We start from the raw sequence: 24,547 nt of genomic DNA on the forward strand, positions 1-24,547 counted from the left end.
CTCCCTCTGATGCCAGGAGCTGGCTGTGGTGACTCCGGCACGGCACACGTGTCCGCGCACACGCGCTCCGGCGGGGGGGAGGCTGTTTTCATGCAGCTTTTGATGGAAATGCGAGCGGATGGGAAGCATCCTCCCGGCCGGGGCAGCCGCCGGGGACACCACGGCTCACCCAGGAGCCCACGTCACCCCGCAGCCCCGCGGCCGCTCTCGGTTCAGCATCCGTCTCCGTGGCAACGCATCCTTCATCCTTCTTGCCTTCATCCTTGTTGCATCGCCGGCAGCCCCGGGTACCCCCCAACTGGGTCCTCTGCCCTATATCACCCACTCCAGCACCCCCAAATTGCATTGTATGGGGAGAGGGGAGTGTGGGGACCGGTTGGTTTTGCACCCATGGATGTCTCTGGGCCCATCCTTGGGAGGTGTTTGGGGACAGAATGGCTTTGGGGCAGCACAGAGGCACCAACGCGCGTCTTCAGGCTTGCAGATATCTCACCTGCCTTCCTGGACCTCAGCTGCTTCACCTGACAGCACTGTCCCATATGTAGGTGGCTTTTCTGTCTGCTCCCAGCTGGGGATTTTCAGGACGGGATGCCACCAAGCTGCTGGCACCACCGAGAGGGCCCCTGCCCAACGCAAAGTCCCGCAGCACCATCAGCGCCTTGGAGGATGCTCAGGTACATCGACCGTGGGCACCCCAGTCCGCTGTTCCCCTTGGAAAAGGGCCCCAAACTGCCCTCATTGGGGTCACCGTGTACCAGCACCACGCTGAGATCGCAGAGCCCATTTTGGCCACGCTGATCTCCTGAGACCCTGGCCCAGAAGCCGGGAAAACCCCTCCCCCAGGAGCAGCTGGGAACACGGGGCTGGCGCTCCGCAGGAAATCTCCATTCATTGGCCCTTGGTCGCTGGCCAAATTGGAGCCAAACCAACCATTTTTGCAACTTCCCAAGGAAGTTTCCAGGGTCCTGAGGCTGGTGGGGAGAGGGGATGACAAGGGGGTGCCGTGGTGTCCGGGTTTGGAAGCATTGCTGGTGCTGTTTACAATTGGGTATGTGTTCAGTGCGGGGCGGGAAGGTTTTTTTTGGGTGTTCCTGCTAGGAGCACGCCCTGATAGGATGTGTTGTGGGAAGCTGTGATTTTTTTTGGGGGGGGAATTAATTGATGTTAGGAGATTGTAGGCTCTTAAATGCCTCCTTTCTCTTCTGGAAATGGTTCTCTGCACCCTGTAGGGTTCCCAGCCCTACTGGGAGGACTTGTTCCTTGCCGGGGGCTGTGTTGTCCCATGTGCTCACACCATGGGGCCATGGCAGTGCCCAGCTGTGCTGCAAAGCAAACAAGTCAAGGGATTTCCCCTATCCTCCACCCTAAAAAAGCGCACACAGCCCATGTCCCCATGGGTTGTTTTTGGGGATGACAGGGCCAGCAGGACGTGGTGAACCCTGAGCCTGAGCTCAGCCCGGGCACAGCTCCCAAGGCTGGGGCGGGCCCCTGGGGAAAAGAGATCTATTTAATTAAAAAACCAAAACAAAACACAAAAGGAGCTATCAAGCCCACCAAAACGAGTCTGGTTTTCATTTGGAAGGAACTTTTTGTTGCTCATTTGTCATCAGACCAATTCCTCAAAGTCCAGACACTTTGTGGGACAGGATGGGGTTTCCTTCCCCACCAGAAGGAACGCGCCGTTTCCCTGAAAAACGAATTATGCCCAGGGGCACGACTGTGCTGAGAAGCTGCAGGACGTGTCGGGGACATCCTGCCTGGTGCGATGGGGTCCCCCTGCCACCGAGCCAGGAGGGGACCGGGGACAGAGCCCAGCATGGGACAAGTCCTGTGGCCGCCCACCCCACACTCCCAGCCTTCCTCCTGCTGAAGGAATTTCTTTTTCCGCCCTTCCCTCGATTCTTCTCCTTTTTTCCCTCCCTCCCTTCCCAGCCCTTTCCCCTTCCCTCGCGGCGCAGCCAGGCACCGAGGGGACTTTGCCCCCCCAAGGCTGAGCTTTCTCCCCGCAGCCTGGAGCAGCTGAAGGATGAGCGAAAACGCTCTTATCTGCGAGGGGAGGCAGGCGCTGTGGGCAGGGTTTGCGCGAAGGCTGCTGGCTTATAAGCAGCCGGCCGCGGAGGGAAGCTCCCTCGCGAGGCTCCGAGCGCAGCTCCCACCGCGATGCCCGTGGCGCTGGGGCTGCTGCTGCTGGTGCTGAGCCCGGTGGGCGCCCTGGAGCCGGGGCTTGAGCCCCCCAATTACGATGCCACCGAGGCGGGGGCCGCCCTCTTCGCCGATGCCTACAACAGAACGGCCGAGATCGTCCTCTTCAAGAGCGTCTCGGCCAGCTGGGATTACTACACCAACCTGACGGCCACCAACGGTGCCCTGCAGGTGGGTGCTGGCACGGGGTGCTGCTGGGGGGGCTCCGGCAGGGTGGGGAGGGCTGGCGGGGTCCCCTTCGTCCCCACGGGTTCCTTTTGAAGCACCCCAAGGTGCTGTCCCGGGACTCGGATGCTTGGCTTGGGAATGGTTTTGTCCCCAAAACTGGCTCTCCGGAGAGCCCCTGCCCCAGTGCAGCAGCCCTGGCCCCGCAGCAGAGCCTGGGTTTATTTTTAGAGGTGTTTCCCTCTGCCCAGAACCTTCCACTTTCCTTCCCCCCCTTCCCAGGCTGGGGTCAGGTGTCGAGTGTCCCCATCCCTGCCCGGCACCACGTCCCCAGCACTGTGCCATGCCCCAGCCCCACGGGAGCCCCAGACGTGAAGGAGCAGCAGGGTGGCACCGGGGCACTCCAGCACATGGGGACAAGCTGGCTGGGGGGGAGGTTGTACGTTTCGGCGTGGGCTGGAGCTGCTCTCAGTTGCACGAGCTTGGCCCCTGCCCTGCATGGACGCTCCCCCAGATCTTGTCATACCTGGGGGGCTGCCACAGCCACGGCGTGGGGACATGTCCATGGGGACACGGACACGGCGCTGTGTGCAGCTCGAAGCCATACATCCCTCCCCATGTAGCTTATGGGGTCAGCACAACAAATATGTGACCAGCATGTGTTTGGGAACCTGAGTGTTACCTCCACACCTCAAATAATGTCACGCAACGCCCCAGAGCCCAGCCAGAAGCCCGTGGGCAGGAGGCACATGGTGTGCTGCACGTCTGTCTGTGTGGGACACAGCAGTGAGTCGCTGGGGTGGCGGGGGACGAACACTGCCAACTTGGCAGGACACCTGGTGTGCCCCTCCAGCCTTTTTCGGCCAGCTAGCGCTGTCCAGGCACGCACCCAGCCGCTGTCTGGCAGATGTTGTGGTGGGGCTGGGGACCTTTGGGTGCCGCGGGGGCATCCCGGCTTCAGCAGGCTGCAAGGAGGGGCTGGGGAGCACCTTGTGTGGATTTTGCTTGGGGACATTCCCAGACCAGCCCACTTTCCCATGTTAATAAATACCTGAGGATCACGGCCGAGTGCTCCCTGTGATCTCAAGGCTTATCGGGCCACCCTGTTCCCCTCCCAGTAGCTCCCAGATAGTTTTGGGGACAAGAGGGGAAAACAGACAGGACTTTTCTGGCTGCTCTGCCCAAAGCTGTGCCCACTCTGAGAAATGCTCAGAGCACCCTGCAGAGCTAAAAACACCCTGGTGGTGCCCAGCACACTATTTGCCTGAGCCTGACACAGATGGAGAGGGAGAGGAGGGGATCTGGCCCCTGAAATCAGCCCTTCAAAGGGGCAGCAGAGACGCGTGTTGTGCAATGGGGAGGCACTGAGAACTAAAGGGTTAACAGGGCTCGAGGTGGACGGCAGGACCCGAAAGGCAGAATTTGGGGGATTTGGTGAACCTTTGGGCCAGGCAAACCCTGCTCAGGTCTAGAGCACAGAGGAGCTGAGCCAGGCCAGCCCAGAGGTGTGGGCTCCCCCGGGACCTGTCCCCAAAGACGTGGCCAGGGGACAAAGTGACATGGGGGGGCATCAGGCTAAATGCAGGGCAGCAGCCCCTGGCCTTGTGGGGATGGACAGAGGGACACTGGAATGACAGACAGGCAGGGACGGCCGTGGCAAGGGGTCTGGGGCAGAGCCTCTGGCCTCAGCTCGCTCCACCGGAGCTGTCAGGAGAGTTTAGGGCACAAATCGCCTGACCTAACACAGGCGTCTGTTCAAGAAGGAGATGAAACACAGCTGGACTCTGCCTCCTACAGCTCCCTGGCTCAGAAACGGGGTCTGGGAAGGGATAAAACATCCCTCATGAGCCTCCACACTTCGTGGGTGACTCCCATTGATACAAGGGCATCTTGCTCCAGGGTGGGGGCTGTCGCGTCCCGGTGGGATGGGGAGCCGGGGCCGGATGGTACCGGGGTGAGGGTGGAGGTGCTGGGATGCCCAAGGGGGGAGGTGGGCACCCAGCTCTGCTTTTAGGCATCTCCCCTCTCTGTCCCCGAGCAACCTCTGGCCACACCACGCTGTAACTCCCTTCCCTCCCGAGAGAATGTGATGATTAAAATAAAACAACCCAGGCTTGTTGGAACCAGGCTGGAAACGCCACGAATTACGGCTAATGAGCTCCATAAATCACACTGGGACAGCACGGGCAGCAAGCAGGCGTTCTGCATGTTCTCACTGCTCACTGCCCGGGCTGATGCACTCCCAAAAAATCAGCATTTCCACGCTGGCCATGTGGATGCTACCGCCCGCGATGCGCCTCGTCCCAAAATCGTGGCTGCCGGCTGCAGCTCCAGCTGCCTAAATAACCCCTGCAGCGCAGGCTGCTCCCGCTGTCCCACGGCCTTGGGAAGCGAGGTCAGGGCTGGCAGTGCTGGATAAGGGTAATGGGGTACCCAAAACCAGGGGCATCTCCAGGGGGTTGCATCTCTGCAAGGCAAAACCCAGAGATGGGGCTTATAGGGCACAGAGCAGGGGGATGCAGCTAAACGTTGCTCGAGCACGGATATAATGATGCTGGCACAATGGCCCACAAGCATCCAACACCCTGCCCACGGCACATGGACCCCCCGTCCTAATATCCCCATCCCACCCAGGGCACAACACCACTTCCAAAACAACCTCAAAATCTACTCCTTGGGTGCTCTGCGAGGCAAGCGGGGGCTGCAGATGTTGCCTCTTCGGCTGGAAACTGTTGTCTCTTTCTATAAATGTCACGGCTCAGGGACAGCCCTGCCTGCCACCGCGTGTCCCCTGCCCTCTGGCTCGCTCAAACCCCGTGACTCTGAGCGCGGTGTCACGTCCCGGCGCTGGTCCCCACGTCCCCTCTCTCACCGCGCAGGTCGAGGCATCACTGGAGGAGCAAAACTTCACAGAGGCATGGGGCAAGAAAGCCAAGGAGCTCTATGGCGACATCTGGAGCAACTTCAGTGACACCCAGCTGAAGAAAATCATCGGCTCCATCCAGACCCTGGGGCCCTCCAACCTGCCCCTGGACAAGCGACAGCAGGTAGGCAAGGCTGTGGTGAAGCCCTGGGAGATGCTTGGGTGCTGCGATTCCCCCTCAAAGCCTTTTTTCCTGAGCGTGCAGAGTCTGCTGCTGGCCCCTCAGCTGCATTTTGTAGGGTCTCCTGGAGGCTGAAAACTGGGGAAAAGTGATGGAAGGGGGGAGATGGGAGCTGGGGTCCCACCTCGGGGAGGTCACACAGCCAGGATCTGTCCCTAACGTCAGTTTGGAGCTACCTGCAAGCAGGGGCTGGAGATTTCCTGCTTACATTGAGCAGCCTTGGGCGTTCCCTGGACGCTGGCCAGGCTGTGCCCATGGCTGGGGCCAGCTGGCTTGAGCGCCCGCAGACACAGCCCAGCAAACAGGAGGGCTGTGGCAGCCACCTGGCTCCCTGTGCACCCGGAGCGGCTGTGACCAGTGGCACAGACCAGCAGCAGTGACATCAGGACAGCCTTCCCCATCACAGCCCCGAGCTTGCGGGGTCCTTTAATTAAATGCAAGTAAAATACTCGAGGCAGCGATTCCTGCACATCTCCAGTGGCTCCCGGGGCACCTCCCCACCGAAACCCTGCTTGGCTTGCAAGCCCAGTAATACAATCCTCACTGGAGCAGCGTCAGCCCCAGTTCCTTCCCGGAAACCTGTCCCTGATAACAGAAAGGATCCCATCTCCCTGCACATCACCCACGTTTCTCCCCGCCCGCAGCCACCGCCGTCCCCTCCGGAGCAGAGGAATGGGAGCAGAGAGAGGGGGACGGCGCGGGGGAATTTCCGTCCCTGGGAATGGGCTCCCCGAGCAGGTTCCAGGAAACCTCCCGTTGCTATTGTTTGCTGTTGTTGAAGCTCACAGAAATAAATACCCTCCCCTCCTCCTGTGGTTTTTCTTTTTTTTTTTTTTTTTTTTTTTTTTGCCCGCTTAGATAAACAGCCTGTGCCGCAGCCCTTCTGACGAAGGGCGTTATAAATAGCCGTGCTCCGGGACACGGAGGGGGCTCGGTGAGCGGCCGTGCGTGGGCTGTCTGTCCCAAAGTGCAGAAACAACGGGTGACAACACACACCTCACCCCAAAAAAAGCACTGTATAAACACCCCGATCCTCCTTCGGACACACACACGCGCTCTGGAGATGGGAAGTCTTTGTAAATCCCTCCTCAACAGCCCTTCCCACCCTCTTCCAGCCCCAATGCCTTTTCCCTCCCCGCAGTACAACACCATCCTGAGCGACATGGACAAAATCTACTCCACGGCCAAGGTGTGCCCGGCCAACGATACCTGCTGGGAGCTGGAGCCAGGTACGGTCCTGTCCCCAACCCCGTCCCCATCCCCATCCCCATCCCAGTCCCCATCCTCATCTCCGTCCCCTGCTTAGGGTCTGCTCCTGATGAGCACCCCCAGGCTCTGACTTCTCCCTGGTCCCAAATTCCCATTGGGATGGGGTTGGCAGGGTCCTGGTCCACATTCATAGGGCTGTCCTGGGGTGCGGATGGCTCGATTTGGGTCGATTTTGTGCCCCACTCCCGCACGTCCTTCCCGCTTGGATCTCTCATGTCCCGTGTGTCCCTTTTGTCTCAGACCTCTCGGACATCATGGCCACGTCCCGCAGCTACAAGAAGCTCCTGTACGCCTGGGAGGGCTGGCACAACGCCGCAGGAAACCCGCTGCGTGCCAAGTACGAGGAGTTCGTGCAGCTGAGCAACGAGGCGTACCGGGTGGACGGTGCGAGCGGGATGGGGACGTGGTGGGTCAGGGAGTGGGGTGGGAAGAGGGGCAACACAGTGTCCTGCTCTCCCCATCCCACTTCATCCAGCCTCCATTTCACTTCTGTCCTGGTGTTCACACCCTGGGGAAGGTGCAAAAATCCTACTGGTGCCCAACAGGCCCAGCTCTTGGGGCTGGATGTGGGGCAGCCCCTTGGGGATGGAGCTGGGGGTCATCACTGCCTCCCTGCAGGCTTCGAGGACACGGGCAGCTACTGGCGCTCCTGGTACGACTCAGCCTCCTTCGAGGATGACCTGGAGCATCTCTACCACCAGCTGGAGCCACTCTACCTCAACCTGCACGCCTTTGTCCGGAGGAAACTGTATGACCGCTACGGCCCCAAATACGTCAACCTGAAGGGTCCCATCCCTGCCCACCTCCTGGGTAAGAGCCAGGGGTCCTGGTGGGACTGCAGAGCCGTGGTGGGATGGCGGGTGGTCCCACTTATTGCTGTGTTTCTCTTCCTTCTGACCCACCCCTGGGTCTGCTCTGTCTGCCTTCTCTCCTCAGGCAACATGTGGGCTCAGCAGTGGAACAACATCTATGACCTGATGGTCCCCTACCCTGAGAAGCCCAACCTCGATGTGACGAGCACCATGGTGGATCAGGTAATGGGCTGAGGGACCTGCTAGGGCACCACTGGGAAAAAAGGGGGGATACGTTGGCCAGGGCTTCCCCATAACTTTGATCCTATGGAAGTGGTTGCCCATATCTGCATATGGGACAGTAGAAAAAACAGGTTTGGGAGGGGTAGGGACAGAGAAATGGCCCCGCGCCCACTCCAGCAATAGCCAGAGAGGCAGCAGGTGGGAAAAGAGGCAGGCTGGTGTGGTGGGAGCAGTGCTGGTCCTTACGCTGGGGGCTGCATCCCCACCATCACTCATCTCCAAGCCCTCCTGAGACACCTGTCCTGCTCCTATCTCCTGTCCGTTCTGGGCACCAGCACTGCTGCTTGGTGCTGTTTAGGGATGCTCACCCCATTTCTGGGGATGGAGCTTCCCATCAGGGTGAGAGGGGCAGGAGCCTTCCTCCTCCCTGTGGTGCTGTGGGAGTATCAGAGGTGATGCCCGAGGCATGGGCAGTCCTTTCCTTGGCCATAACCTGCTGCCTCCTGCCCTCCAGGGCTGGAATGCCACCCACATGTTCCGGGTCTCGGAGGAGTTCTTCACCTCCCTGGGGCTGTTGGAGATGCCCCCTGAGTTTTGGGACAAGTCCATGCTGGAGAAGCCGACGGACGGGCGGGAGGTGGTGTGTCACGCCTCGGCCTGGGACTTCTACAACCGCAAGGACTTCAGGTGTGTGGGGCCACGCAGGGGCCCAGGGCTATGGGACAAGAGCTTCTTCCACCCCCTTGGTGGTCACTATTTTGGGTACCCCATCACCATCTGGGGTAAGGTTTCAGGGCACCACATAGCTGTGCCTTCCCCTCTACTGGGTTTTTCCTCTTTCCCATGGGGTGCTGCCACCCTCTAAGGGTCCTTCCCACTGGGGATGTGCGTGGGCAGACCAGGGACCCTCACCGAGCTCAGGCATCGCTCCTTTCACAGGATCAAGCAGTGCACAACGGTGACCATGGAGCAGCTGTTCACAGTGCACCACGAGATGGGCCACGTGCAGTACTACCTGCAGTACAAGGACCAGCCCGTCTCCTTCCGCAGCGGGGCCAACCCCGGCTTCCACGAGGCCATCGGTGATGTCATGTCCCTGTCCGTCTCCACCCCCAGCCACCTCAAGAAAATCGGACTCCTCAGCAGTGCCACCGAGGACGCGGGTATGGCAGCTGCCCTAGGACCAGGAGGGTTCATGGGACACTGACCATGGCACCAGGAAGGGTTTGGGATGTGCCAGGGCAGGCTGCAGCCTGGCAATGCAGCCCTGAGCAGGACAGACCCCGTGGTTGACACAAACCTTTCAACCATCCTTAGTTCGACGGACCTTTACTCTACAATTACCCTAAAGGAGGCTGTAGCGAGATGGGAATCGGTCTCTCCTCCAAGTGCCAAGTGATAAGACAAGAGGAAGTGGGCTTAATTTGTATCAGGGGAGGCTTAGGTCAGATATTAGGAAAAATTTCTTCACTGAAAGGGTTGTGAAATGTTGGAACTGGCTGTCCAAGACAGTAGATGAGTCACTATCACTCCTCCCGGAAGGTCTTCAAAAAACTTAGATATGTAGAGCTTAGTGGTTGAACGGTGGGCTTGGCAGTGCTAGGTTAAAGGTTGGACGAGATGATCTTGGAAATCTTTTCCAACTTAAATGATTCCATAATCCTGGTTCTTGTTGCCATGGGTCCATGCATATACACCTCCTTGGGTCCATGCATGACCCCTTCTGGGCTCTGTGGACAACTTCTTGGCTCCATCCTCTTCACCACCACAAGCAGCAGCAATGCTCCCTGGAGCCTTGTCTGTTCCCTTCCCCTCCCCAGCAGAGACTCAAACCGAAAGCAGCATCTATGGTGTTTATTGGTTTTGACATTTCCAGTGTCTCCCCTTCCTGTCCACCCGGGAGCTCACCACGTAGCTCTGCGGAGGCGGCATCGAGTGCTCGCTCAGACAACCCACCCGGTCACAAGGACAGGCAGCGGGTGACACATCCGCCTGCCAGCCAGTGCAGAGGAGGAGGACTTGTCGCTGCAGGACGTTTCCCAGCTTGGCAAGGGTCTGCACACCCCCCCACACCTCCCAGCCAACACGTCAAACCAGACAGCAGCAGAGGAAACCAAGCGTTCGCAGAGCCCTGCCGCAGGCGGCTGCTTTGCGGAGGAGGGCCAGTCCCGGGTCCTCCTGCCTTGTCGTTAAATCTGTTTCATGATGGGGAAGCCGTCACAGCAGCCAAAATTGTTGGGCTGATGCTGCACAAACATCACGGAGCAGATGGTCGCTGCCTCAAGGCATCGTTGCCTGACTTGGCGGCCGCGCCACCACCGTGGTGGCAGCCAGCAGCCCGTCGGGGCAGTGCTGCCAACCCCTTCCCGACCCTACAGCTGCAGCTGGGTCTCCTGCTGGTCCTTCTTTAGTCTTCTTTTGCTCAAGGTGAAGGGGAAAGCAGATGTCACCATCACCTGTGCTCCGTGTGGTATGGTGGTGACTGCCCCAGGTCTGGATCCAAACTATGGCAGCCTTTGCTTTGGTGTGCCAGCCCTGGGGACCAAATCCCTTTCACCCTGAAGCCCCTGTAGGGTGAACGTGTTAACAGGGAGCCCTTAGAGTTACCCTCACCAGAGACTTCTCCAGGCTTCAGGCAAGGGGACACCAGGCTTGTCACTCCCATTGCTCCCATTCAGTAGAAAGACAAGTTGCCCCAAGCAGGAGCTGCAGTCAGAAAAACATCCTGTGTCCTGTGCACAAATTTCTAAGGATCACAATTATATGTTGAAATGTTGTTCCGACTTCTCATCCATCTCTCCTCACCCCACTGCCAACAAAAACCCAGTGACCATAGTGCCGCCCACCAGGGCTCCTTCCCGACCTCATTTGGGCTCTGTTTCATGCAGAGAGCAACATCAACTACCTGCTGAAGATGGCCTTGGAGAAGATCGCCTTCCTGCCCTTTGGCTACCTCATCGACCAGTGGCGCTGGAACGTGTTCAATGGCCACACGCCCCCCAGTCGTTACAACTATGACTGGTGGTATCTGAGGTAGGGGACAGTGGCAGAGGGTGGATACATGCATGGAAGCTGAGGGTGTGCAAGGATGGAGGGTGGGCAGAAAGGAAGAAGGGGCCATGGAGATGGCTGGAGAAAGATGGGTGGAGGGGTGGAGGGGTGGGAGGGAGAAATGCATAGGAGGGTGGGTTGAGGATCGGGAAGACATGGAAGGACACAAATTGTGCAGATCTCTTCAGCATTGTGCCTTCATTTCCTGTTCCCTGCCTTGGTTCCTCTGGCTCCCTCTTTCCAGCTCATGTTCTTGTTCTTTGTTGCCTACAGAACTAAATACCAGGGTATTTGTGCTCCAATTTCGAGGAACGAAAGCAACTTCGACCCTGGGGCAAAGTACCACATCCCTGGGAACACCCCTTACATCAGGTAGAGGAGGTGCTGGGAAGGGGATGGAGGCTTGGGGCAGGGGGTGTGGGGACCCCAACTCTTCAGGCAGGGGCTGGGATGCATTGCTCAAGACACAGACACCATCCAACACTTGGGAGCACAAATGGTGGGGAGCAGATGTGTGGCAAGGTGCCTTCAGCCATGCCCTGGGACTCACCTGCTTTGTCCCTGGTGCTCACCTTCACGGGCTTCCTCAACAGGTACTTTGTGAGCTTCATCCTCCAGTTCCAGTTTCACAAGGCGCTGTGCCAGGCGGCCAACCACACTGGTCCCCTACACACCTGTGACATCTACGAGTCCAAAGAGGCTGGAGCCAAACTCAGGTGGGGACAGAGAAGGGTCGGGACAATCGCCATGGGCAGATGTGTGCGTGGAAGCTGATGGTGTGCAAGGAAGAAAGGAAGGAAAGAAGAAAGGAAGGAAGGAAAAAGTGGCCATGGAGATGGCTGGAGAAATAGCTTTGCAGATGGATGGATGGATAGATGGAAATACAAGGAAGCACTGGGGTGGGGTGAGTGGTCCTCACCAGAGTCCTGCTATTGTCCCTGTCACTAGCTCCCACCCAGACAAGAGGTCACTAAAGCATGTTTGGTTCCTGTAGACTCCCTGGGCGTTAATGAATGCATGAGAATGTGGCGGAAAGTCTTCAGACCCCAAGCACAGGATAGCTGGGGGGCTTCAGAGGCAGTTTCCAGGCTCACATCCTTCTCAGGAATAGCATCTTCAACCCATGTGAAGCAGAGACACCACCACTGCTTTTCTCCCGTCCATCCTCCGACCTAATGCTGGCTCTTGCTGCCCCACTCCTCTGCAGGGAGGTGCTGAAAGCTGGGTCTTCCAAGTCATGGCAGGAAATCCTGTTCGACCTCACTGGCACGGATAAGATGGACGCTGGGGCCCTCCTGGAGTACTTCAGCCCTGTCACCACCTGGCTTGAGGAGCAGAACAACAAGACCAATGAGGTGCTGGGCTGGCCAGAGTTCGACTGGCGTCCCCCTGTCCCCGAAGGCTACCCCGAAGGCATCGGTAAGGCTGCGGCCCCAGGAGGGACAGGAAAAGTTCTCCCAAGTGCCACCACCAACCCCTAGGCAGGACAGTTCTGGGGGAGATCTCTGCTGTAGATGGGTGAGGTCTCCATGCCAGGAAACAGAGGAATAACCACCTCCATGTGCAGTCCCACAGGGTCCCATTTTGTGGGTGGTCACATCTTGCTTTGAAGCAGGTGCCATATTCCAGCCCCTTGACGTACCGTTGTGCAGAGCTGTGGCCCTGCCACTGTAGTAATGCCATCAGTCCTGGTGTGACAGGTCATCTGCTTTCAGCTGCATCCTTTCTGCCCAGCTGGAAGGGTTTAGGGCAGGCAACTTGTCCTGCGATCCCATCCCCTCTCCCGTGGACAACCTCCACCTTCAGCATGCTCCCAGACATCTTTCAGCAGACCTGCAACTCTGGGACGTGTTCAAGCCTGGTGGAGAAACCTCTTGAAAGACCTCTTGCAAAAAGGACTTCCCTTCTCTTTCCTCTTATCTCTTCCTCTAGACAAAATAGCAGACGAGGCACAAGCTAAAGAGTTCTTGTCTGAGTACAACAGGACGGCCGAGGAGGTGTGGAACGCCTACACTGAGGCGTCCTGGACCTACAACACCAACATCACCGACTACAACAAAGAGATCATGGTATGGAAACGACCCAGGCAACAGCCACGGCAGGCAGCTGGTTCCCATTGCAAATGAGCTCTGAAAGCCAGGACAACCTCTGCCCCTAGCAGAGCTGTAGATGAGAACCCCATTCTCATCCAGAAGGTGACTTGTCCATGAAAAGTCATGCCATGAGGTACCCCCAGGGAAGCCACGGGGAGGTTGTCAGCCATGGCAGGGCAGGTGGTGCTTGTGGTGAAGGCCTGAGTCTCAGGGAGCTCCCTCAGGTAACTCCTCTCCTGCCTTTGCAGCTGGAGAAGAACTTGGCCATGTCCAAGCACACCCTCGAGTATGGGATGAGAGCCAGGCAGTTCGACGCCTCCGACTTCCAGGACCAAACTGTCACACGCATCCTCAAGAAGCTGAGCATCATCGAGAGGGCAGCCCTGCCTGAGGATGAGCTGAAGGAGGTGAGCTGCAAGGGGACAGGGCAGGACGGGCTGTCCTTTGCCACTACCCTGTGGGAAGACACAGGCTTTGCCCAGCTTTTAGGAAATGGCCCTGGGCAGCTGCCCCTGCCCCTGCAGAAGGTGATAGTTTGGTACCTTCTGCACAAAAGCAAGACCCTCACCTCCAGGATTTCTCACCCAAAGGTTGCCTGCCCCAGCCTGCTGTGGGTGCAGCTGCTTGTGTGGTAATGGCACATTGCATGCTGGCCCCATACTTGCCATAGTAACTCAGCTTTGATTCCTTCTGGGGTCATACTTGACCTGCCAGGACAGTGTGGAAGGGGCCAGGGGAACATCCTAATGGGCTGTGTTGTTCCCCAAGAGCAGGAGCAAAGTTAACAAGCTCACATGATTCGATTTCCTTTGCAGTACAACACCCTTCTCTCAGATATGGAGACCACATACAGCGTAGCCAAGGTCTGCAGGGAGAACAAAACCTGTCACCCCCTGGACCCTGGTAAGACCTGGCAGGGTGCTCAGCGAGTCATCTGCAGCAGGCCCAGGAAGGAGGGCTTCTTCATAGGGACATGGAGAAGGGTCAGGAAGGGGCCTTTCCACCTTCTCGGTGATGGCCCCTGAGCAGTATATTGGGTCTAGCATCGTTGCATCAGGCTAGCCCAGCCAACGCCATCATCTGGCTTCACTGCTCTCTCTTTAGACCTCACGGACATCCTGGCCAAGTCACAGGACTATGATGAGCTCCTCTTTGTCTGGAAGGGCTGGCGGGATGCTTCTGGGAAGAAAATGAGGAACAACTACAAGCGATACGTGGAACTGAGCAACAAGGCAGCTGTGCTCAACGGTCAGTGTCCTGCTCCTTCAGAGACCCACCAATGTCTCAGCACCCCGCGAGCAGAGAATTGAGTTGATCATCCAACTCAAAGCCAATATCTTGAGGGCATAGAGGTCCCACCAACTGTCATTAGGTCCCCTGTCCCATAGGCATGGAGGGACCTGGGGTGTCAGTGGCAAGACAGACTCTTACCTAAGAAGGGAAGTGTCTGACAGCTCCTCTTGCCCTACCTCAGGCTACACAGACAATGGGGCTTACTGGAGATCCCTGTATGAGACATCCACCTTCGAGGAAGATCTGGAGAAGTTGTACCTGCAGCTGCAGCCCCTGTACCTCAACCTGCATGCCTATGTACGCCGGGCCCTATACAAAAAGTATGGAGCTGAGCACATAAACTTGAAGGGTCCTATTCCTGCTCACCTGCTAGGTAAGGGCTTTGCGGAGGCCTTGAGCAGAGCTGTGTCTCCCACCAGGCATAAATTGCTGCAAATCATGCCAGGACCTCATGCTTGCATTGTCCTCGTGCAGGCGGTGCAGGGACTGGTGACTGTGCAACCTGGCCACAGACAGGGTAGCCCATCCTGAAAAGTGGGGAGTAACAAGTTGTCTTTGTTCTTCTCCCTCCATCTTCCTCCTGCTCTTCCCAGGCAACATGTGGGCCCAGTCATGGTCCAACATTTTCAACCTGGTGGTGCCCTACCCAGATGCCACCAAGGTGGATGCCACCCCAGCCATGAAGCAACAGGTCAGTGCTTTTACAGTCTGCTCTGGAGATGTCCCCTGGGACCCATCACCCTCTGGCCGCTGGCAACACCCCCATTGCTGAATGCTTTGATGCTGCCAAAAGTTTCCATGACATGCCCCTATTCCTTCCCCATCCAGAAATACCAAGGGCTGGACCCAACAGTAGTTGCCATCAAAGACCTCCCAAGCCCAGAGGGACAAGACTGTCCCCAGCCTCCCATCCTTCCCACAGCCTCCAGCACCCACAGGATCCCCCATTGCCCCTCACCAAATCCTCCATCTGCTCTCTCCCCAGGGCTGGACACCCAAAATGATGTTTGAAGAGTCGGACCGTTTCTTTACCTCCCTGGGCCTCATCCCCATGCCGCAGGAGTTCTGGGACAAATCCATGATCGAGAAGCCGACGGACGGGCGGGAGGTGGTGTGTCACGCCTCAGCATGGGACTTCTACAACCGCAAGGACTTCAGGTGCCTGCAGGGAGCGAGTGGTGCCCCTGGCTCCTATGGTGCTGGGGCAGCATCTTGGTGGGATAAGGGCACACGGGATGGTGCCACCGCGGTGTCTCTTGCTCAGCAGCTGTGGCAGCCCCTCTCTGGCACTGCCACTGGTACCCAAGATGCTGGCATTGATGGCAGGAGTCCCCATAGCAGGGGGAGGGCAACTTATACCTTCCCTGAGCTGCCCAGAAGATGGAAAAGCTGACAAACATGGACAGGGAATGGGCAGGGGCAGCAGGAGAGGCAGAAAGACAGTCAGGGACCAACCCCATGGAGCAGGACCAGCATTAGACCTGGGGAGGGGACACGTGGAAAGAGACCAGAGGGAAACATAGGTGGTTATGGTACCGCAATGGGGTACAGTCGTTCTTGGAGACTTTCACCCCAGCTCTGCCCTTTCTTTTCTCCCCACCCCACGTCCTCATCCAGGATCAAGCAGTGCACTGTGGTGAACATGGATGACCTGATCACGGTGCACCACGAGATGGGCCACGTCCAGTACTTCCTGCAGTACATGGACCAGCCCATCTCATTCCGCGATGGAGCCAACCCTGGCTTCCACGAGGCTATTGGGGACGTTATGGCCTTGTCTGTCTCCACCCCCAAACATCTGCACAGCATCAAGCTGCTGGACCAAGTCACAGAAAACGAAGGTGAGTTGGCATGGGGGCACCCCACGGCACAGGTGGGGGCAGCTGGGGATGCAGAGGGCCAGGATGGGCTGGGCAAGGTAGAAGGGGACACGCACGGTGGCTCGGTATGCAGGGAAGAGACAGGATCTGATGGGGACCCTCTGCCCCCGGGCAGAATGACCCACACAGGGTGGAGAGGTGGGCACAGTACCCCCTTGCTCACACCTTCCCACTCTGGACAGAAAGTGACATTAACTACCTGATGAGCGTCGCCCTGGACAAAATCGCCTTCCTGCCCTTCGGGTACCTCATGGACCAGTGGCGCTGGAAGGTGTTTGATGGGCGCATCAAGGAGGACGAGTACAACCAGCAGTGGTGGAACCTCAGGTGTGCTCGAGCTCAGACCTCTCTTTGGTGCAAGGTCCTTGGCCATCGTCCCACTTAGTGTTTTCTCCCTGTGGCCCAGGTGGCTGCAGTGGGACATGATGGGATAACACAACCCCTTACCCTGTCCCCACACCCCGCTGTGTCCCCTCCTGGCTTACCCTACCTTCTCCTCCCCAAACTGAGCTAATTCTCCCTCTCTGGCCCAGGCTGAAGTACCAGGGCTTGTGCCCACCAACACCAAGGTCTGAAGATGACTTTGACCCTGGAGCAAAGTTTCACATCCCTGCCAATGTCCCCTACATCAGGTGAGTGAGCTGGGCTGGGAGGGACACCGCTGGGACAGGTGAGCCCATGCAGAAGCAGGGACCTCTGATTCAGGTGCTAGCAATGGCACCTTGTTTCATGGCTGGAGGGACACCTGGTGGTGCCCATCCCAAAATACCGGGTATATATCAACAGAACCTTAGAGGGAAAGGCTGGATCTAGGGGAAATTTCTCCTTGTCCAAGGGAGGTGGGCTCAGCCACACAGGCAGCTATAAAGTGCACACTAAAAGGAAAAAATGGCATCAGCACATTGGACCAAACTGATGCAGGTGGAGATCCAAAGCCAGTGATACTCCTCCAGGCTGGGATTCTGCACCTGGAGGATAAGGGGGAGCGCATCCTCCCCCTGCACAGCCACTAGCAGGGTCTGTCCCCGTGTCCTCACCCCTCTGTGGCCCCTCCAGGTACTTTGTCAGCTTCGTGATCCAGTTCCAGTTCCACCAGGCTCTCTGTAACGCAGCTGGGCACACGGGGCCCCTGCACAAGTGTGACATCTACCAGTCCAAGGAGGCCGGGAATCTCTTGGGGTAAGTGCGGGCAGGGCAGAGCCAAGACCTTTATGACCCCAAATACCTTAAAGTCAGGCCACAGCTCTGCGGGACAGCAGAGCCCCTGGTGCTCCATCCTCTCCCTGCCCCAGCAATGCTCCGGTCCCTGGCCCTGGGACATGGGGGACCCTGGGCTGGGTGCTGCAGCTGTGATTGCAAAAGCAGCCACTAGATGGTAGCTGGGCCACTGGCAGGTGGAAGGCTCCCTCCCTCCTCCTCTTCCTCCTCCGCAGCCCCCAGTTCCTTAGGGAAAAGAGCCCCCTTGCTTCAAGGGAAGCACCTGTAAAATTAACCCTTTCACCCATAAACTGATCTGCATCAGTCCGGGCTCTCTGGAAGGCTTTAGGCATGTAAAGCCCCATATCCCACATGCAAAACCTTATCCCCCATGCTCTGAGCTCACAGATACCAGAAAGCAGAGACCGTGCCCCAGGGCTGCTGGCACCAAGAGCCCTGAAGGCAAGGGCTGGTGCCAAAAGGGCAATGGGGAACCCACTGGAGCCGATTTTTCCCTCGCAGGGAGGCCATGAAGCTGGGTTTCAGCAAGCCGTGGCCTGAAGCCATGCAGCTCATCACGGGGCAGCCCAACATGTCGGCCGAGGCCCTGATGAGCTACTTCCAGCCCCTCATGACGTGGCTGGTGAAGGAGAACGAGAAGAACGGGGAAGTCCTGGGCTGGCCCGAGTACGACTGGACTCCTTACACGGGTATGTGGGAATGGGCTGAACAAGGTGGGTCCATGACGGGGGAGAGTTTGGTCCTCTCCAGGGTGGGGATGGGGCTCCCAGCAGAGATGGAGCTGCCCTGGTGCCCCTTGGCCACCCCAAAAACCACAGGGGTTTTGGATGCTCCTCCTCAACTTTCCAGCAAGCCGAGTCTAAAGGAGACAAGTCACCCAAGAGACCAGCAAAGGAGAAGCTGGTGACCCACCACAGCCAGCCCAGAGCCACCAGCACTAACCATGTCCCTCATTTCTCCATTTTCCAGCCGCTCAAAGCCAAGCTGGCTCCTCCGACCGTACTGATTTCCTGGGCATGTCCCTGAGCAGCAAAGAAGCCACAGCAGGTGGCTGGGTCCTACTCGCCCTGGCACTCGTCTTCGTGATCACCACCATCTTCCTGGGCGTCAAGTTGTCCTTAGCAAGGAGAAAGGCCTTCAAATCCAGCTCAGAAATGGAACTGAAATAAGGCGGACACCGATGGGGGAGCACAGACAGGGTACGAGCGCAGGCACTCGGGCAGGCTGGTGGCAATGCTGCGGGCACGTTCGCCCACGAAGCCATGGGTTTCCACAGCCCAGGACTCCTCTCTCCAATCAGGTTGGACTTTTTTTTCCACTATGCAAGAGCCAAAGCAGAAAAGACCTATTTATTTGTCAGCGTCTGCATAAGGGGGAGAGAAATTCAGGCACCGGCAGGCACGGAGCCATCACGGGCTGCCCCCATGCCTGGGGGGCGCAGGTCCAGCCCAGGCACCCACCATCTATCTCCAACCCCTATGCCAGGGTGGCCAAAGCCATGGGGGCTTCAAGTGACAGAGGGCAGGCTTGGGAAGGACAGAGCATGTTTGTGTTCTCTGTCCATCCCTGGTTTGCCCACTGCTGGGCTGTTCGCTTGCATGGATGAAAAATAAACCCATGTCTTGTTACCCCCAGCGCAGCAGCTCGGCTCCTCCTTGTGGGTGGTATCTCCGTGGGATGCTGGGCTGGTGAGAATACAATTTCCTAGGGGTCAATGTGGCTTTTGGGGTCTCCTCCGTCCCCATCATGAAAGCTCAGCATCCCTTTATAGCAGCACCATCACCCCCTAAACATTGGCTCCCGTTGCAGCTGCTGTCTCAGGGTTTCTCCGTAGGGCACAGACCTAACGGAGGGGCTGCATTAGGGCCAGAAAACCCCAGCTGAGAGGTGGGTTTCCAGAAAAGTCCAAGCCTGAGCTGTAATGAGGGTTGAGGGTCACCAAGTCCAAGCAGGGACAGGGCTCGAGCTCGCGGCTCCAGCACAGGGACGATGCGCGTTTACGTAAGGGCCGGGGAGGCTCTGAGGTCAGCGATCGCCTCCTGCTCCCCAGCTCTGATTATCTTGGGATCAGCCGTGCTTGAGGCTTTTTTTCCCCGTCTTTCTTCTGCTTCTGTAAATAAAACTTCGTATTTGTTCTGCGGTGATTAGGTGCAAAACTAATCCCAGGCCAGGGATTATTGCAGCCTTAAAGAGCCGCGATCTGCTGCAGCCCCAAGCAGGAAGGGAAATGAGGGGACGCAGGGCAGATCATGCCATCCCTCTCACCCGATGGCCTCCACCCTCAGTCCTGTCTTACAGGGGGAAACAGAGACCCGAGAGGAGCAGAAGGCAGGTGTCTGCCCGCCCACGCTCGGGTTTGTGTTTGTTTGCTTCCATCTCCTACGCCCACGGGGAGGCGAAGCCGCCGGTCGCGCGTCTTCCCGTTGCAATCCCAGGGCTGGGGGAGCAGCTGCCCCAGATGCCCGCACCCCACAGCAGCACCATCCCTGCCCCTCCTTCCCAGCCACGCGATGCCCGTGGAGCAGAGACCTTGCAAAGTGAGAGCTGGGTTGGAAGCCAAGTTTGCTTTCAGCCCCAGAAGGCAGGCTGCTGCAGGTGTGCTCCGTCGAGCTCAGCTCCCCGCTGGTAATTTTTAGCCCTGTGGCTGCTTTCTGCACCATTAACGGAGGTCTCCAAGGTCATCAAGGTCTTGCCAGCTTCAGGAAGATTGCTTTCTGGAGAGAAGAGAGCCACACTGAGCACTCTGCTCAGGGACTGTAATACACGCTCAGCTCTAACTCCCCATCAGAGCCCACACGGGAGCTGCCGGTGTCCTGGAAGAGGCCACGACTAAGTGGTGGGTGATGGAAACACAGAGCTGCAGCCTCCTGCTCGGGGACAGAGAGGCAACACAAGCCAAAGGTCCATCCAGGAGGTGCAGGAGGACACCAGGTTACCTCCAGCACAGGTCCAAAGCCCTTTCAAGGGATGATGCAGGACACGAGGTTACCTCCAGCACAGCTCCGAGCTCCCACCAGGAGCAGGACAGGGCACGCAGCTACCTCCAGGCCAGCTCAAGATGAAATGAAGGTCCTGAGCTGAGCTTAACTGGAGCTGCTGAGCCGTGGGTGGGGGCACAGGTGAAGCTTTCCAGGGCAATTAAGACCCTCTGGTGCCCTCAGGGCTCTGCTAACCATCACCAGCGTTTTACAAGTTACCTTTAAAATGAGGATGCTTCACCTCCCCTGTTGTGATAACATCTGGAGAGATTTTGCTGCCTTCTGGCTTCTGCATCACGCTTCCTGCTGAAATTAGGAGGCTTAGCAAAATTACTCCCTAGGAAAAAGGAATTAAAAAAAAAAAAAAAAGGAAAAGAGAAAGAGCAGAGAAAGAGGAGATTCCCTTTCAATTCACAGAGCCCCTCCAAGGGGAGCTCAGAAAGCAGCACCCCAGGCCTGCGGGGGCTGTGCTGGGGATGCCTGCACACAATGCTCCTAGAGAGCAGATTTGCTTCGAAACCACGCACATCAAAAGCAAGAACCACGCTGGGTTCCCTTCACCAGCCTGGAGACCCTTTGGGCACAGCGAAACCTATTTTCCTTTTTTTTTTTTTTATTTTTTTTTAATGCTCATTATCCTCACTCACCGTGCTGGGGGAAGGTGACTGGCGGGGGGGACCCCACGTCCCCAGCGGCTGGCGGGGGCCCGGCCAAGCCGGGTCTATTCTTAGCTGGTAGGTGGCCGGGCGGGAGCAGGCAGGGCGCGCGGGGCCGCGTTCCTCGCATTCCCCTTCCCCGGGGACAAGGAGCGCCTGGAAAAATGCAGCCGCAGCTTGGCAGCACCCGGCACCCAGGGGCCAGAAGCAGGGGCCAACCCCAAGCAGGGGTCATCAAGGGGGGGGGGATATGGCACGGAGGGCATCCTGCGGGTGCGGTGGGCTAAGATGGGGTCGGCAGACCCCAAATCCTTGACCCCTGCATGCCCACCCTCCTTATGCCCCCTCCGTCAGCCATCGAGCAGGGACTTGCTTCGCCCAGGGTGGCCCCTGAGGGTGTTCCCCCTAATTCTGGGGTGCTGCTTTCTGTCCCCTTCCCTCCCGGGGAGCAGCAGTGCCACTGTGGGCTCAGGTCAGGGATGGCACAAGTAGGTGGGCCCTAGGAGCCCAGGGAGGCAGCCAGAGATGAAGGAAAGCACCGGGCACCCACACGGGTACCCCACGCCTGGAGGCACCTCCATGGGGCTGAGCGGTGCTGACCCCTTGCCCCATCCATCCTCCCACTCTCCCCATCCATCCTCCCAACCCCAAAGACGGTGGGGGAGTCACGAGCCTGCCCCGTGCCTCAGTTTCTCCTTCTGTGCAGCGTGGATGTGCCACATCCTGGAGCTGAGCTCCCTTGTTTTTTCATCCCTCTGCTGAACGGGATTTGGCCCCTGTTGGGAAATAACCCCCCAGGACTCAGTTTAGTGTCACTGAGACCTTCCTGGGTTTCTGGCCTCCCCCAGGATGGCACTGGGGAGAGCGCAGGGTTAATTTTGGCTGCACATCCAACTGGTTTTGTGGTTTATTTTTTGTACTTAGCTAACAAACAGTGTCACTGTGAAAGCTTGGGAAAAAAAAAAAAAAAAAGATTTGGAGGGGTGAGGTGGAGGAGGTCGAGGATGACCCCAAATCCACCCATGCCCCTTCCCCAGCTGTCCTCAGGGGCCACGACTCCGGCTCCATCTCCTCCCTCCAGAGCTTCTTCCAAAAACCAAGGGCACGAGGGGTGCCGGGCAGGGGGTCCCCGGCGCCTGTTTGGGGACAGCCCCGATGGCCGCCAGCAGCTTTGGGGACTGCGGAAGTCCCATATCTCTGTCCTCAGCCTCGCTCTCCCACTGTGCCTGCAGCCCAGCTCTGATTACCGAAAGGTGGAGGAACGCCGGCTCGCGGCTGGCAAACATTTCTCCCGGCAGGCGACAGCCGGCGGCTGATGGTTTGGGATCTGGGTGGGTGCCGAGCCCCTCGTCCCCACCCAACCACCCCAAATCCGCAGCCCCTTCCGCGGCCGTATTTCCCCCTTCCAACACAGCCGCCCTTGTCTGACGGCCGCGGGTGGGTTATAATTCCCTGCACAGCGCAAATATTTTACTTCCTGGCCTTATCCCGCGGAGTCCCCCGGTTCCCCACCTGCCCGGCAAAAACCAAACATGCCCCGGTTGAACCCGAGCTCGGCAGGCACAGATGGCTCGTGGAGAAATGATATGGAGGTGCCAGGAAGGGAGGGCACCCCTGGGAGCACCCGGCACATTGTTTTTTTTCCCCTGGAAATCGGGTGCTTTCCCATTGATTGCCTGGGGTGTGGGAAGGAAGGAACGAAGGGGAAAGGAGCAAAACCTCCAAAAGGCTCCCTGAGGGGGAGGAAAGAATTGAGCGAGGGAGGAGGAGGAGGAGGGGAGCAGGGCAGGGAGGGGATTACTGCTCGCTGAATTAGAGGGAGCCCTTCAGCTGCCTTGAACAGCAGGAGAATTTGCCCGGAGACCCCAATTCTTCCTATTTGGGATAGGCTGTAAGCACGGGATTAACTGCAAGCATATGCTTAAGTCCCGGAGAAGCCAAGGGAATTGAAAGGAGTCTGGGCACAGGGCACTCCTCAGGAGGGCACAGACACAGCCTCACGGAGCAGCCAGCTCTGCTGGGATGCTCTGGGGGCACTGGGAGAGCCATGGGGCACTGGGAGAGCTATGGGAACACTGGGAGAGCTATGGGTGCACTGGAAGAGCCACGTGGAGATTGGGAGAGCCATGGGGGCACTGGGAGAGGCCTAGGGGGCACTGGAAGAGCTATGGGGGCGCTGGAAGAGCTGTAGGGGAATTGGAAGAGCCATGGGGCACTGGGGTAGGCCATGGGGGCATTGGGAGAGCCATGGGGGCACTGGGAGGGCCCTGAAGCTCAGTCCAGAGAAAGGGGGACTGAAGCTGCCCCACTGCCATGGCCGGAGGGGACAAGGCTTCCTGGGCTCGCCCCACAGACCCCAGCTTCACAGTGGGGCCAGAGGGGCTGGTCCTGTGCCCTGCCCCATGCCCAGAGCCCCCCCTCCAGTGACCCTGCACTCCCCTCTGGGGACCCGATCAGCTCCGGCGAGGGCTGGGAGCCGTCACGCGCCCACAGCACCGGGCACATCCGCAGCCACGTGCCGTGCCCATGAACAGCCCGGGCTGATTTATGGGATGAGAGGAAGGCAGGAGGCCAACCTTAAATCCTGACTGCCCGGTGATTAATAATCATAATTATCATCATATTAGCCATAATAATAATAGTTTTCTTTTCCCCGCGGAGCTGGACATCCAGGAATCTCGCGGCGGTTTCGTAAGGCAGAGTGACCGACGTCCCTATTTTCTGGCGAGGAAATTGCGGCACAGAGCTGTCTCCCTCGAGTCACCCAGTATATCAACAAGAAAACAGAGAAGGCAGGAGCCTGGACTCTGTGTCCCTCTCCCTCCCCCATGCTATTAAGCTGCATCTGTGTAATATAGAGCAAAATATCCTCCGCGACTCGCAGTAAATCACGGCAGAGGCAGCGTGCGGAGTGGATGGGGGGGAAGATAATGGGTTTTTCACCCTCTTCAACAATGGAATAAGTTTTTCTCTGCTGGGGGAAGGCTGACTTCTCTGACAGGTGGAGATAAAAGCAGCGGCAGGGCTCTGAAATGGGCTCTTTGAGCACCTGCCGTTGCCCACCCACTCTTGGTGCCGGCCCCGGGGGCAGGAGGCAGCCCCGGTGGGTGCCACTGCGGGTCGGGTGCCCCCCGGGCAGGGCCAGGTCCCCATAAGTATTCCTGAGGTGCGCTGGAATATTAATTGAAAACCCCAGCAAAACACTCCTGCTAATGCTAATGGCCCATAATCCTCTTAGTCCAATTTCATGCCTGAAAAATTGTGCGTGGCGAACTCACAACGGAGAGCCCCTCGGTGGGCGCTGCCCTGAGCCGTGGTGGGCTGGGAGAAAAGGGGCAAGGACCCCTTGGAGGCACGGAGAGGTGGCAGGATTGGTGCTGAGCCTGGGGCTCTGTCTGAGCATCTCCTCTACCAGGGCAGCCTGAGCCCCCCAGCCCACCTTGTCCCGCCCCCCCGGCCCCCCAGCCCCATGGGGCCGGATGACCCGGAGCCCAAGCGTGACCCCAAAGCCCCTCGCCCCCCTTGGACCCTCCACGTCCCATGGAGTCCCCGTGTCCCCCGTGCCCCCCAGGCCCCAAAGGTGCCTCCCCAGTGCCGAGCCCCC

The 24,547-nt window shown here is 58.2% G+C and overlaps 1 protein-coding gene across 1 annotated transcript; it reads left to right on the forward strand.

Annotated features, from left to right (window-relative positions):
* Positions 1–1,433: 1,433 nt before the first annotated feature.
* Positions 1,434–20,722, forward strand: ACE (angiotensin I converting enzyme). The gene is made up of 25 exons (XM_082779203.1): positions 1,434–2,373; positions 5,247–5,414; positions 6,613–6,700; positions 6,981–7,124; positions 7,359–7,550; positions 7,677–7,774; positions 8,289–8,461; positions 8,714–8,937; positions 10,663–10,807; positions 11,099–11,197; positions 11,419–11,541; positions 12,033–12,244; positions 12,758–12,894; positions 13,167–13,325; positions 13,734–13,821; positions 14,023–14,166; positions 14,393–14,584; positions 14,805–14,902; positions 15,197–15,369; positions 15,829–16,052; positions 16,274–16,418; positions 16,625–16,723; positions 17,148–17,270; positions 17,811–17,998; positions 18,279–20,722. Exons 1-25 carry the CDS (start codon positions 2,161–2,163, stop codon positions 18,476–18,478), a joined length of 3,849 nt encoding a protein of 1,282 aa, XP_082635329.1. The 5' UTR covers positions 1,434–2,160; the 3' UTR covers positions 18,479–20,722.
* The last annotated feature ends 3,825 nt before the right edge of the window (positions 20,723–24,547 follow it).

The sequence above is a fragment of the Aythya marila genome (genome assembly GCF_965140915.1).
Source record: "Aythya marila genome assembly, chromosome: 25".
Classification (NCBI taxonomy): domain Eukaryota; kingdom Metazoa; phylum Chordata; class Aves; order Anseriformes; family Anatidae; genus Aythya; species Aythya marila.

Bases quoted from the DNA above. Each gene is read 5' to 3' on its own strand.
- ACE (XM_082779203.1), top strand. From the start codon at position 2,161: ATGCCCGTGGCGCTGGGGCTGCTGCTGCTGGTGCTGAGCCCGGTGGGC. The intron at 6,701-6,980 runs GTACGGTCCTGT...CTTTTGTCTCAG, and splicing joins CTGCTGGGAGCTGGAGCCAG to ACCTCTCGGACATCATGGCC. The intron at 12,245-12,757 runs GTAAGGCTGCGG...CTCTTCCTCTAG, and splicing joins AGGCTACCCCGAAGGCATCG to ACAAAATAGCAGACGAGGCA.